This window comes from Bufo gargarizans, chromosome 11 (genome assembly GCF_014858855.1).
Source record: "Bufo gargarizans isolate SCDJY-AF-19 chromosome 11, ASM1485885v1, whole genome shotgun sequence".
Taxonomy (NCBI): Eukaryota; Metazoa; Chordata; class Amphibia; order Anura; family Bufonidae; genus Bufo; species Bufo gargarizans.
Window position 1 is genome coordinate 55,331,496 of NC_058090.1, and position 15,573 is coordinate 55,347,068.

Below are 15,573 nucleotides of genomic sequence, written 5' to 3' on the forward strand. Positions count from 1 at the left end.
GCGCTCGCTGCCTCCGCCATCGTCAGGACTCCATCATTCAGCCAGCCCTCAGCACTTCCCAAGGCTGGAAGTCGTGCAACCAGCAAACCCACGGGAAAGAAAACAGGAAATGAAATCTCTCCAGACTTTGGCCTAGGCTGACATTCTCAGAATGGTTTTAAAGGGCTTTTCCACTGAACCAATTCATCTCCAGTAAATAGAAGACTTAGGGGAGGGGGATTTATAGAAACTGATGCAAAAGGAAAACTGGCTTAGTTGCCTATAGCAACCAGATTCCACCTTTCCAAAGGAGCTCTGAAAAATGAAAGGTGGAATCTGGTTGCTATGGGCAACTAAGCCAGTTTTCCCTTTACGCCAGTTTTGATGAATCTCCCACTTTGAGTTGTCGTCTTATGTCAACTTTTTACGGTGTACACCCAGAAAGGAAGAGGTGGGAGTGCTCTTTCAGAAACATCCCTTTAACTGGTAGATAGATTTGAATGGGAAGTAACACCCCTACGTCCCATACAGTCTCCAGCTCCCATAGTGGTCCATACTGGCAGACATATATATATATTGCATAAGTAGGCCTCACTGTCATGGCGGCCATTTATTGTCATCAGAAATGTACACAAACAGGGGTAAGAACACCTGTGTGTTTATACACTCGGCCGCCAAAATGGCAGCCGGAATTGTGAGGAGGTGAAAGGAGCTTGACTTCAGATGGTTTCTCTGAGGGATCACGTCAATGTCTTCTACAGACCATGATATGCAAGATATTCAAACCAAAGCTGAAAATGATCACCAAATATGGAGAAAAACACATTTCCTGCAAAACAATGCTGAAACGCATACCCCATTTCCCCAGGGCCTTGAAACACCAGTCTGGCTGCAAACAAGAGCGAGACAGAAGCGGAGTTACTTTTATTAAAGCACAATAAGCAATGGCCGGGGGTAACAAACATGACTTCAACCACACCGCCATATTATACATCCACATGGCATGGGCAATGCGACCTAAAAACTGGCGTACAGGAGAACGGGCTTAGTTTCTCATGGCAACTAATCAGATTCGACCTTTCATTTTCCAGAGCTCCTTTGGAAAATGAAAGGTGAAATCTGATTGGTTGCTATGGGCAACTAAGCCAGTTTTGATAAAACTCCTCCATGGTTTCTCATTATAGTCAATATCTGGTATCAACAATTTCATTTATTCTTTTGAATCTGCTCTTCCCTGGAAGATAGGTGGTATGGTTGCCCTCAAACATGCAGCACCCATGCCATTCTCACTACCTGTCCCAGCAGCCTTTGCGTGTCTGTGTACACGCCATATGGTGGGCATGTGGGCCTCTCGACTGTCCCTGATGGCCAGGGAAAGGTTGGACATGTTGTATTTTAACATACCCAATCTTTTGGTTATATTAGAGATAAACCACTGCCACAGGCGCCAGCTCCTAAGTCCCTTTCCCCCACTGAATAATATTATGGGTGCACGGCTGGGTTTAGGGTGCATTTTTGTGGGCAAATCAAGAAGAGAGACACACTAAAGAAAACTAGTGTGGGCCTCAGAAAAACACCCACAATAAAGCATTTTGTCATGTAAAAAGAAAAAAAAAAAAAAAACACACTAATGTAATTCATACATTCCCACGCGCCAACACTGCACATATGGCTGGAGTGAGTCATAAACACAGCAAAACCTCCCAGAGTGAATGCGGCCCTTACAATCACATGCTATAAGGGTTCTATTTTGGAGTGCTCACAAAGGTAACCCACCAGCTGAGCCGTGGACACTCTTGATCTCACTAAACACATGCATGCTCGAAATGGCAAAGCATTCCTATGTTCTCAGTAGGAAAATGGGAAGAAGATGTTGCCAGACTACTCTGCCAGCTTATCTACCAGAGAACAAAAGGATCGGACAGTTAAAATCCAACATCCAGTCCTCATCTACCCTGATATCTCCCCATACACTTAAGATGAGAAGAGTGGGTTTGACCGACAAACATCTAACCAGAATGGCTAGCTTGAAGAAGACCAGTCACCTCTCCTAATACTTGCAATCCCTAGCGCTGTACATGGGTTCTGACTATATCCATGTATATGACTTTTTGTTGGGAAATAGTCTTTAAGTAAATGACAAAATGTTTTGCTTAGCCTCCAGATCGCACTGCTTAAGACAGCTGCCTCACCTTTACTCATTACGGGGTCATTCGTGATTAGAGGCGGCCATTTTTGCAACGGGGTGGAAACAATTATGATCAAGTTAGGAGTCAGTCAAACACATTCAAAAGCCACTTTGTAATTTTAAAGGTTAGGATTTCGACAGCCACTCTCCTCAGTTCCTGGAATTCTTCAAGCTCCATTTCCCATGTATTCAAGCAAAAAAATATAAAATATATATATATGCCTAAGACGCAAGATTAAGTTACTGGTTACAAGGATCTGATAGTGGCAGGAAAAACAGTGCCTCCAACCAGTATCTCCATCATGGCTAGAAGTTCACTGCTCTTTAAAGCTCATAAATGGTATAATCATGCATTTGTGTGGAGTAGTAGTAAAACAAGTCAAACAAAAGTACTGAATGTTTGGCCCAGGAAACCAGAGAACACATGTGGTTTGCCAGATGGCATAAACGGCCCAGACATCTCACAGCCAAAGTCTCCAGATGTGTCCAAAGATACAGGCTGGAAAAGACAACCAACCTAACCAACTTGATGAAATATGATTAAATATTAGAGGACGACTAGCTTCCTTGCACAAACCTAACATTTTCCGGAATTGTCAACTGTCCAGAATCGCCTAAAAACAACAAGAGTAAACTCTTCCTTGAAGGTTGGGTTAACAGAGGGGAGAAGGATAAAGCTTTACATTGAAAAGTATTTTTTTTCTTCAGAACCTTTGATCCCCCTTACATAAAACATGGTTTTATCTTTCAACCCCCTTGGCCATAACATACAACAAGGTTAAATAATGGCCAAAATGCTGGTAAATTATTAATTGGTTATTTTCAACGTGTTCCGGAACTAGCAAAATTATAACTTGAAGACCTACAGAGCTCTAGAGCAGTTGTCTGCAACCTGTGACTTCACAGTCCACAATGTGGTCAGCACGCCAAGCCGTAGTCCATGTGGAAAGGAATTTGCACACCTAAGAATATAGAGAGAACCCCAACACTCACATAATCCCGTTCAACGCTTCCTTATTGATAAATCAGTATACGTAATTTGGCTCAAGGGCAAAATTGTGTACGGCGATATGAAAAAGATTTAAGAGAATGCTGGGGTTCTCTCTACATTGCAACCTGTCATTCTTCAGCTGCTGTAAAGGGTGGCCATAAACATTAGTCTAAAGTTGGATGGATGATCTCAAGCAAAATAATTATTCAAGAGAAATTAAACTATGAGCGATTATTTTACCCGACCAATGACTAGCATTGTCTGAAAAGAAATTGGCAGATTTCTGCCAGACAACTAGACGAAAGATCCTTATTTGAAAGAACGTTCCCGGAAAGATCTTTCATCCATGGTCCATTTTCCTTGAACATGTATGGTCAGTTTGAACAAGTGTAACGGCCAATGTGGACTAAAATGTGTATAGCGCTTCCAAAGAAAGATCTTTTGTCCGACTATTGGGCAAAAATATTAAACTCTGCCAACTTCTTTGGATCCACTTTAGACTAATGTCTACGGCCACCTTAAGACTCCAAGCAGCCTGAGGCCACCCGCTCCAGAGTTTAGTAAATTAAACATATAGGTTTAGTGGGTGGGTATCAATTAAAGGAGGGAAAAAGTGAATCCATCAACCATAATAACAACATTACAACGGCAACAGCTTCATCTAAAACATTTTGTCACGGTCACATGGTATATTAGAGTATGGATATATATGCAATTTCTACTATTTTGGCGTAGGTCTGGTCAATATAACTATGTGCCTGTTAGATGTATACCTCAGAGACTTATCTGTTTTATATCAGATTGCTGCAAAACTCGGCATGCAGTTATGTCTCAGGCAGATATGTACATGATTACAGGCGTGGTCTGATTAGACACTGGGTCTTGCCACAAGAAGGCGAAAAAGTATTTCCCCTGCTGCCAAAAAATCCTACTACTTCTGGGTACTGTTGACTGCTAGATATGCCTCTGTGATGAACTCAGACATTTGCCCAGCATCGTTCTTCTCTCAATCAATGGACTGAGAGAAGAACGATGCTCGTTTCGACGAATGGCCCACCATCTGCTACCATCTAACTATTAGTAACAGTGGTCATGTCACAGCGAACAGGCTCTGGACGGTCTAGACAGACCACCAGTAGAGAGGATTGACTGATCTGCCAACAAACACAAGCACTCCATTACAGACTCATCACTGCCCAGACCATTTCTAGGCGTTTAGCAGAAGGAAATTTGGTGTCACAGCGCCCATTACGTGTCCTGCCATTGACAGCCTTCCACCGTCACCTCCATTTGCAGTGGTGTTGTGAACAAGAAACCTGGGCTGCTATGGACTGGAACCATATCACCTTTAGCGATGAGTCCAAATTCTGTTTGGGATCTGACAACTGTCGGCATGGAGTATGGAGGCCTCGTGGTGAGCTCTTCAATCCTACCTTTGCTAAGGAGGGACACACTGACCAACTTCTGGTGTGATGATCAGGAGAGCCATCACATACAACAGTCGGTCACCCCTAGCAGTGATATGAGGGACACTAACAGCTCAGCTATACGTGCAGGACATCGTTCGGCCACATGTGTTGCCTCTCATAGCAGGACTTCCAACGGACCACACACAGCAAGGGTTTCCCAGGAATGTCTCTGCCAGATTACATCAATTCCCCTGGCGTGCCCGGTTGCCAGGTTTATCGCCAAGTAACCATTTATGATATACAGGCCCAGCTGAAACATCTGAGGGGCAATGTGCCGCAGGATACCATACAGAACCTATATGTCTCCATGCTCAACTGCATCTCATCTTGTATCCAGGCTAAAAGCGGCCCAAAAGAGTAGGTATTCTATATAGAGAAAAACATGGCTCCTGAACAAACATGAAAAAGGCCATTGCGATGTGCGCTTACATGAGATTTTTGTGCAATCTGACCACCTTGGTCACATCAAGTGAAAATAGCAACATGTAAAATGCCTGGTAGGGACGGTATTCAATTGCCGATACTTATGACTGGAAATAATCTGACATGGTTTCTCTTGTCATGGTTCCTACACCCCCATCAATTTTAGGCCCCATTCACACAATTGTATTTTTGGTCTGCATCCGATCCACTTTTCAAATAGAACATGTCCTAGAATAGACATTTCTAAGAAAGGGAGGGACGTGCAATTAGCGGACTGCAAAACGGATACGGTCATGGGAATGCTCCCTTATAACGGACATGTATCTCACACAAAAATCTACCACAAAACATTTCACACACCATCATATACAATAAATTATGAGACGACGGCTGTACACCCAGCCTGAGTACACGGCCTGTGTTTACATGCATCTGTCCTGGAAAATGGAGAACAAGCCCATATATTTGTCACGGCCTCCTCCGCCACCTAATACAAGTGAACGTAAATACGGGATCACCAAAGAGCCCTACACGCTCAGGAACACGTACACGCAAGACTACCCTCTCCTGCAGGTGTCTCATCATGGCACAACCTATGTGACACGGCTACCGCAGTGTGAATGGACACAGGTATTTTATGAATGGAGGAGGAGGAGGACATCACGTGACGCCACAGCCTCCCTCTGCTCTGATATTATTTCCCACATAGCTGTGTCAACAAGACAGGGAGGGGAGTGCGGAGGGAGAGGCCAGGAAGGAGGAGAAGACAAGAGGAAGGAGGAGGCGGTGGGGGAGAAAAGTAAAAAAAAAAAAAAAAAAAAAGGAACAAGGAGAGGGAAGGAGTGATTGATAAAAAATAAAAGAAGTTATTTTCTTCCAGTCCTTATAGCGATGGAGATTACCAATGTGGGAAGTAGTCACCGACTACACGGCACAAGGCAGTGCAGAGTGTACGTGTGCTGAAGTAGTCCAGAACAGCAGTGCTTCCCACATCTATTCAGGGCTCACACTTCCCCCTTGCCTCCCCCACACACTTTTGCACGCTTCCCTGTTTTTTCACTTTTTAAATAGGCCTCATCTTGCTTCCTAATTGTCTGTCGCGGCGCCCCTTCGCCCAGGCAAAGCGAGCGAAGGTGACACTGTCACCGAGCATTTTATGAATGAGATCCTGCTATGCAAATGAGGGCAATTCACAAAACAGTAGCACAACATGGCGGCTGAGAGAGCTGAATACACAGAGACGGTGGAGAGAGGTGTCACCACAGGGGGAGAGGAAATACACACGCCACATATAGGGAGCCGCCATGGACCAGGGCACATGAAGGAAGCCTCAAACGTACGCATTATGCCCAAAACTGGAAAGTCACGAGCGACGTAAATCTGTCCCCACAATGCCACACGGAATTCACTGTGCTGGAGGAGCACGTACGTACAGATCCGTGCAACACACCTGAAGTATTATTACACGTTACAATAATAGAACCCGTCTCCTCACAAGTAGCACATGTACATGGAGGCGTCTCCGCGGACACCGCTGTATGAGAACAGCACAGAATATGAAAGAGACAGGAGGCAGATGGGCCCCTGGCATTAGCAGCGGGACCAATCACTACTCCGCATGAGAAAGGACTGGATGAGTCACCCAGCAACACGCCACAGAGAACATGTATGCAGCCATGTACATGAATGAAGACCTCAGAGGCACATTCATCAGGCAAATCACCTGCTGTGCCACACACAGTACATATCTATCACATACCACATCAATGTGCAGTAAAATACTAAGTATAATCTTATCAATATCCTGCATGTACCGAAATTATCCCTGGCAGATAGACAGACATTAGTAAGGAATGATAGTCCAGTAGATGGAGGACAGTCATAGGTTTACACTTGTAAAATCGATATATACACACGGAAAATAAAGAAGTTAAAACTATATATCTGCAATATATGGAAATAAAAAGTAAGCACTCATGGATTAAATATATATATATATATATATCACACACACACACACATATATACACAGTGTCACACACACACCAGCAGAACCACATACCACAGTGCAGCACAATATACTGCCCCAGCAGAACCAAACACCACAGTGCAGCACAATATACTGCCCCAGCAGAACCAAATACCACAGTGCAGCACAATATACTGCCTCAGCAGAACCACATACCACAGTGCAGCACAATATACTGCCCCAGCAGAACCAAATACCACAGTGCAGCACAATATACTGCCCCAGCAGAACCAAATACCACAGTGCAGCACAATATACTGCCTCAGCAGAACCACATACCACAGTGCAGCACAATATACTGCCCCAGCAGAACCAAATACCACAGTGCAGCACAATATACTGCCTCAGCAGAACCAAATACCACAGTGCAGCACAATATACTGCCCCAGCAGAACCAAATACCACAGTGCAGCACAATATACTGCCTCAGCAGAACCACATACCACAGTGCAGCACAATATACTGCCCCAGCAGAACAAAATACCAAAGTACAGCACAATATACTGCCTCAGCAGAACCACATACCACAGTGCAGCACAATATACTGCCCCAGCAGAACAAAATACCAAAGTACAGCACAATATACTGCCTCAGCAGAACCACATACCACAGTGCAGCACAATATACTGCCCCAGCAGAACAAAATACCAAAGTACAGCACAATATACTGCCTCAGCAGAACCACATACCACAGTGCAGCACAATATACTGCCCCAGCAGAACAAAATACCAAAGTACAGCACAATATACTGCCTCAGCAGAACCACATACCACAGTGCAGCACAATATACTGCCCCAGCAGAACAAAATACCACAGTGCAGGACAATATACTGCCCCAGCAGAACCACATACCACAGTGCAGCACAATATACTGCCCCAGCAGAACCAAATACCACAGTGCAGGACAATATACTGCCCCAGCAGAACCAAATACCACAGTGCAGCACAATATACTGCCCCAGCAGAACCAAATACCACAGTGCAGCACAATATACTGCCCCAGCAGAACCAAATACCACAGTGCAGGACAATATACTGCCCCAGCAGAACCACATACCACAGTGCAGCACAATATACTGCCCAGCAGAACCACATACCACAGTGCAGCACAATATACTGCCCAGCAGAACCACATACCACAGTGCAGCACAATATACTGCCCCAGCAGAACCACATACCACAGTGCAGCACAATATACTGCCCAGCAGAACCACATACCACAGTGCAGCACAATATACTGCCTCTCATGCTGCAGTGTTCAACTATATCACCATCCTGAAGACTTGAATTCATGAGGGCACCCGTGGCCACCAGCCAAGCACCTGACGCTCCTAGCATTCATTACTGCTGAGAGCATCCGATTGTTATGTACCTGGCCGAAAATGTAAGGAGGGCTTGGGCAGCCCCCTGGGAAATTACCCTGTAGAGTCTATGGCCAGTCTGCCCCTGTTCCTGGGCGTTTTCATTGCACTTCCCATTTAGGAAAAAGTAAAGGTGAAATCGGAAGGAAGCCATGTTTAGACGTTTATTATGTTCTGATATTGGAAGGTTTGCAAACTTTGCAGTCGAACCACAAGTCATGTGATGTCGCATCAGGTAGGATACTGCCCAAATGCCACCAAAATTCTCTATATCCAATCCACTGTACACATAGGGATGAATGAGGCATTATAAGGATACCCTTGGTCCTGTGTGGGGCATGCAATGACACATAATGCATACACCACAGGGCAGTATAGTGTATGGGCACATGTAATGGCACACAACAGGGCAGTATAATGTATGGGGACATGTAATGGAACACAACAGGGCAGTATAGTGTATGGGCACATGTAATGGCCAACAACAGGGCAGTATAGTGTATGGGCACATGTAATGGCCCACAACAGGGCAGTATAGTGTATGGGGACATGTAATGGCACACAACAGGGCAGTATAGTGTATGGGGACATGTAATGGCACACAACAGGGCAGTATAGTGTATGGGGACATGTAATGGCACACAACAGTATAGTGTATGGGGACATGTAATGGCACACCACAGGGCAGTATAGTGTATGGGGACATGTAATGGCACACAACAGGGCAGTATAGTGTATGGGGACAGGTAATGGCACACAACAGGGCAGTATAGTGTATGGGGACATGTAATGGCACACAACAGGGCAGTATAGTGTATGGGGACATGTAATAGCACACAACAGGGCAGTATAGTGTAAGGGCACATGTAATGGCACACAACAGGGCAGTATAGTGTAAGGGCACATGTAATGGCACACAACAAGGCAGTATAGTGTATGGGGACATGTAATGGCACACAACAGGGCAGTATAGTGTATGGGGACATGTAATGGCACACAACAGGGAAGTATAGTGTATGGTGACATGTAATGACGCATGCTATGGGCAAAAACTCCTGTACACAGCACTACACAGGGTGGCACACACTCCTGCCCATAGCACTACACAGGTGGCACACACTCCTACACATAGCACTAAACAGGTGGCACACACTCCTGCACAAAGCATTATACAGGTGGCACACACTCCTGCACAAAGCATTATACAGGTGGCACACACTCCTGCACAAAGCATTATACAGGTGGCACACACTCCTGCACAAAGCATTATACAGGTGGCACACACTCCTGCACAAAGCATTATACAGGTGGCACACACTCCTGCACAAAGCATTATACAGGTGGCACACACTCCTGCACAAAGCATTATACAGGTGGCACACACTCCTGCACAAAGCATTATACAGGTGGCACACACTCCTGCACAAAGCATTATACAGGTGGCACACACTCCTGCACAAAGCATTATACAGGTGGCACACACTCCTGCACAAAGCATTATACAGGTGGCACACACTCCTGCACAAAGCATTATACAGGTGGCACACACTCCTGCACAAAGCATTATACAGGTGGCACACACTCCTGCACAAAGCATTATACAGGTGGCACACACTCCTGCACAAAGCATTATACAGGTGGCACACACTCCTGCACAAAGCACTACACAAGTGGTAACACACTCTTGCACATAGCAATACACAGGGTGGCGCACAGTCATGTACATAGCTCTACACAGATGGCACACTCATTCTTGCTCCTGCACATAGCACTACACAGGGTGGCACACTCTCCTGCACATAAGTACTACACAGGTGGTAACACAGGCCTGTACATGGCACTGCACAGGTGGCACACAGTCCTGTACATGGCACTACACAGGATGGCACACTCCTGCACATGGCACTACACAGGTGGCACACAGTCCTGTACATGGCACTACACAGGTGGCACACAGTCCTGTACATGGCACTACACAGGTGGCACACAGTCCTGTAGATGGCACTACACAGGTGGCACACAGTCCTGTAGATGGCACTACACAGGTGGCACACAGTCCTGTACATGGCACTACACAGGGTGGCACACTCTCCTGTACATGGCACTACACAGGTGGCACACAGTCCTGTACATGGCACTACACAGGTGGCACACAGTCCTGTACATGGCACTACACAGGGTGGCACACTCTCCTGTACATGGCACTACACAGGTGGCACACGGTCCTGTACATGGCACTACACAGGAGGCACACAGCCCTGTACATGGCACTACACAGGTGGCACACAGCCCTGTACATGGCACTACACAGGTGGCACACAGCCCTGTACATGGCACTACACAGGTGGCACACAGTCCTGTACATGGCACTACACAGGTGGCACACAGTCCTGTACATGGCACTACACAGGGTGGCACACTCTCCTGTACATGGCACTACACAGGTGGCACACGGTCCTGTACATGGCACTACACAGGAGGCACACAGCCCTGTACATGGCACTACACAGGTGGCACACAGCCCTGTACATGGCACTACACAGGTGGCACACAGCCCTGTACATGGCACTACACAGGTGGCACACAGCCCTGTACATGGCACTACACAGGTGGCACACTCACTCTGGCTCCTGCTCGCCGCTCATTGTCCTCCTCTCACCGGGCACCGATCACAAGCTGCCTGGGCACGGCCGGGGGAGTCTCCCGGGAGAGCCGCATGGTGACCCGCGCTGGATTCCAAATCCAGATGGAAGAATCAGCCGAGAAAAGCCGAGCACACAGCGGGGAAGCGCTCCGGAGCCGCCGGGCCAATCCTGCAGCAAGCATCCGTGAGAGTGCGCATCCAGAGCGGGCCCTCCGCCTCCCTGCGCCGCTCGGGCACTCCCCTCCGCCATTCCCCTCCTTCTACAGGGGGTGGGAAGACTGGGGCTGCTCCCGCTGTACACTCGGCGCTGTGCACGTGCCCCGACCTCCGAGGGCTGCGCTGCGATATCCACCCGACAGGCTGACATCTCCGCACTGATACCTGACGTGTTCCGTACGGGTAGCCTCAAGACCCCAGAAATCCAAGGGCTAGCCTCGGACTTGTGCTAGGGGTAGGTTCACACGGAGGATCTAGTCCTGGCTGCGGTTTCTGCTGTGGGTTTTCCTGCTGGCCTGCTTCAGACCCCTGAGGTATCCGCATCCATATAACTGGCGGGGTGCGCAAAACCATGCGGGAAAGATCCTGGGCCGCACGAACCGCAGTGAAAACGGTGGGAGGCGGTTTCTGTGCTTTTTTGGCACCATAAAACATGCAGTGTGAACATACCCCAAGAATGGACAGTTCACTTCCCTTTTCCACTCCGCAGAAAAAACTGCGAACAGGAAATTGCACCAGAATCCATGGTGAAAAAACTCAGTGTGAACATACCCCAAGGGTCAGCCCTTGCCTAGGGATCTGGAACGTTTCCTTTCAGGGCTGATGCAAACGAACATATTTTCTTTCTGTTTTTTTTTGCGGACCGTATGCAGAACCATTCATTTCAATGGCTCCGCAAACAAACGGAAGTTACTCTGTGTGCATTCCGTTTCCGTATGTCCGTTCCACATAAGAAGAGAACTTGTCCTATTATTGGGCGCATTACGGCCAAGGATAGGACTGTTCTATTAGGGGCCGGCTGTTACGTTCCGCAAAATACAGAATGCACACAGATGTCGTCCGTATTTTTTTTTGCAGATCAATTTTTTACAGACCGCAAAATACATGCGGTTAATTGCATTAGCCCTTCTAGTGAGAACACACCCAACACGGAACATCTCCAGGGTGATAGCAGAAACTGATAATCCGGAAATACGGCAGCACACCAACGTAAGGCTCCGTTCACACGTCCGTACTGTGATTTGTGGATCCGCAAAACATGGACACCGGCAATGTGCGTTCCGCATTTTGCAGACCGCAAATCACCGGCACTAATAGAATAGGACATGTTCTATTTTTTTCGGGAACGGAAGTGCGGGTCCGCATTTCCAGAGCCGGGCCGCACATCATGCGGCCCCATAGAAATGAATGGGTCCGCAATTCCGTACCGCAAATTGCGGACGTGTGAATGGACCTTAAGGGCTCTGTGCCAAACTGACATCACCAGACGTGATGACGTTTTTCTCTACCTGGCCCTGTCAATCAAAGTGCAGAGGACTCGGCAGTTGCAGAGAAAGCAGAGCCTCTAGGTGTAACGGCAGCTCCCCCGTTGCTCCTAGGGGCTCATTTGCTTATATTACAAAATGTTTTATTTGTTTTTTTACAAAACTTTTTGAAATCAGCAGTGAAAGGAGAATCCAGCTTGTGTTGCTGGTCATAGTCACATACAGCTTTGCAGCATTTTCTTAGGTGTTTAACAGCTATTTTTGGTTAAAAAAAATGCTAAAACTGGATGAGAATTTAACCCCTTAAGGACCCATGACATGCATATACGTCATATCTGGATGGGACTTAACCACTTCAGCCCCGCTAGCTGAAACCCCCTTAATGACCAGACCACTTTTTACAATTCTGCACTACACTACTTTCACCGTTTATTGCTCGGTCATACAACTTACCACCCAAATGAATTTTACCTCCTTTTCTTCTCACTAATAGAGCTTTCATTTGGTGGTATTTTATTGCTGCTGACGTTTTTACTCCAATTAATCGAAATTTAACGATTTTTTTGCAAAAAAATGACATTTTTCACATTCAGTTGTAAAATTTTGCAAAATTTTACATCCAAACGACATCCATATATAAATTTTTCGTGAAATTTATTGTTCTACATGTCGTTAATAAAAAAAATGTTTGGGTAAAAGTTATAGCGTTTACAAACTATGGTACAAAAATTGGATTTTCCGCTTTTTGAAGAAGCTCTGACTTTCTGAGCACCTGTCATGTTTCCTGAGGTTCTACAATGCCCAAACAGTAGAAACACCCCACAAATGAACCCATTTCGGAAAGTAGACACCCTAAGGTATTCGCTGATGGGCATAGTGAGTTCATAGAACTTTTTATTTTTTGTCACAAGTTAGCGGAAAATGATGATTTATTTTTTCTTACAAAGTCTCATATTCCACTAACTTGTGACAAAAAATAAAAACTTCCATGAACTCTCTATGCCCATCACAAAATACCTTGGGGTGTCATCTTTCCAAAATGGGGTCACTTGTGGGGTAGTTATACTGCCCTGGCATTTTAGGGGCCCATATGCGTGAGAAGTAGTTTGCAATCAAAATCTGTAAAAAATGACCGGTGAAATCCGATACAAAGTTGGCATTTGACCAAGATATTTATCTCGCCCAGCATGGGTATATGTAAAATGACACCCCAAAACACATTCCCCAGCTTCTCCTGAGTACGGCGATACCAGATGTGTGACACTTTTTTGCAGCCTAGATGCGCAAAGGTGCCCAAATTCCTTTTAGGAGGGCATTTTTAGACATTTGGATCCCAGACTTCTTCTCACGCTTTAGGGCCCCTAAAAAGCCAGGGCAGTATAAATACCCCACATGTGACCCCACTTTGGAAAGAAGACACCCGAAGGTATTCAATGAGGGGCCTGGCGAGTTCATAATTTTTTTTCTTTTTTTGGCATAAGTTAGCGGAAATTGATTTTTTTTTTAGTTTCCGCTAACTTGGGACAAAAATTTCAATCTTTCATGGACTCAATATGCCCCTCAGCGAATACCTTGGGGTGTCTTCTTTCCAAAATGGGGTCAGTTGTGGGGTGTTTGTACTGCCCTGGCATTTGAGGGTCTCCGCAATCATTACATGTATGGCCAGCATTAGGAGTTTCTGCTATTCTCCTTATATTGAGCATACAGGTAATGAGATGTTTTTTTCCGTTCAGCCTCTGGGCTGAAAGAAAAAAATGATCGGCACAGATTTCTTCATTCGCATCGATCAATGTGGATGAAAAAATCTCTGCCCAAAAAAAAAAGGAGGGGAAAGGCGTCTGCCAGGACATAGGAGCTCCGCCCTACATCCATACCCACTTAGCTCGTATGCCCTGGCAAACCCGATTTCTCCATTCACATCAATCGATGTGGATGAATAAATAATTGCCGGGATTTTTTATTTATTTTTTTATATACAAAGTGTTTGCCAAAGCATAGGAACACCGCCTCCTCCTTAGCTCGTATGCCTTGCAAAACGTATCTTTTACTGCAGAGGAGAAATCTCGTCTTGCAGCGCCGCATACACCGACTTGTGTGTAATCTGACAGCAGCGCAATGCTTCTGTCAGAATGCACATCAATGCTGCAGCTAGTCGATCGGTTGGTCCACCTGGAGGGTAAAAAAGAAAAAAACCAGGCCGCAACGCAATAATTTTATTAACTTTTAAACAGAACATATAAACTTTAAATTTTTGAACTGAACATTAACCTTTTTGCTTACTGGTGATTTTTTTTATTTTTTATTTTAATTTTATTTTTTACCTTTATAGGACAAACCTCTCCTTCCCCATGGGACAATGTGCAAAGCGCAAATCGCCCAAAGATGTGGCGAAGTGCGTTATGCACTTTGTCCCAGGTGAAAGGAGAGGTTTGCAGCAGCTCTATGTGAATGGGCCCTAATAGCCCTGTGTGCCTGTCCTGTGAGATGTGATCCCTATGCTAGGTGTACCTGTGTGTGGTACTTCCGGAAACACTCCCCTAAGCATAGGGCAGGGTGGTCAGGGCAGTCAGGACAGAAATAGCGAGTGTCACGCCTTATTCCACTCCTGCTACTGACCCTTTTTCGGGGTGACGGTTGGGTTGAGGTACCGGCAACGACATTGGGGAAATGTCGCTCGTGTAGACGGCTAACTACACTGGTGGATGGGGCCACGGAACCTCCTGGGTACAGGAGGTTCTCGATGATCTCTTCCTGAAATTTGAGGAAGGATCGTGTTCTCCCAGCCTTACTGTAGAGAACAAAACTATTATACAGAGCCAATTGAATTAAATATACAGACACCTTCTTATACCAGCGTCTGGTGCTGCGGGACACTAAATACGGAGACAACATCTGGTCATTGAAGTCCACCCCCCCCCCCCATGTGAAGGTTATAGTCGTGGACTGAGAGGGGCTTTTCAATGACACGGGTTGTTCGCTCAATTTGGATTGTCGTGTCTGCGTGAAT

General features: G+C 46.0%; 1 protein-coding gene across 1 annotated transcript in view; it reads right to left on the reverse strand.

Annotated features, from left to right (window-relative positions):
* Window positions 1-11,322, reverse strand: part of SPRED1 (sprouty related EVH1 domain containing 1) — a 59,916-nt gene extending 48,594 nt beyond the window's left edge. Inside the window, exon 1 of the mRNA XM_044271830.1 lies at window positions 11,064-11,322. Within this exon, the coding sequence (XP_044127765.1) occupies window positions 11,064-11,086 (23 nt within the window). The 5' untranslated portion in view covers window positions 11,087-11,322. The remainder of the gene's footprint in view (window positions 1-11,063) is intronic.
* Between the last annotated feature and the right edge of the window lie 4,251 nt (window positions 11,323-15,573).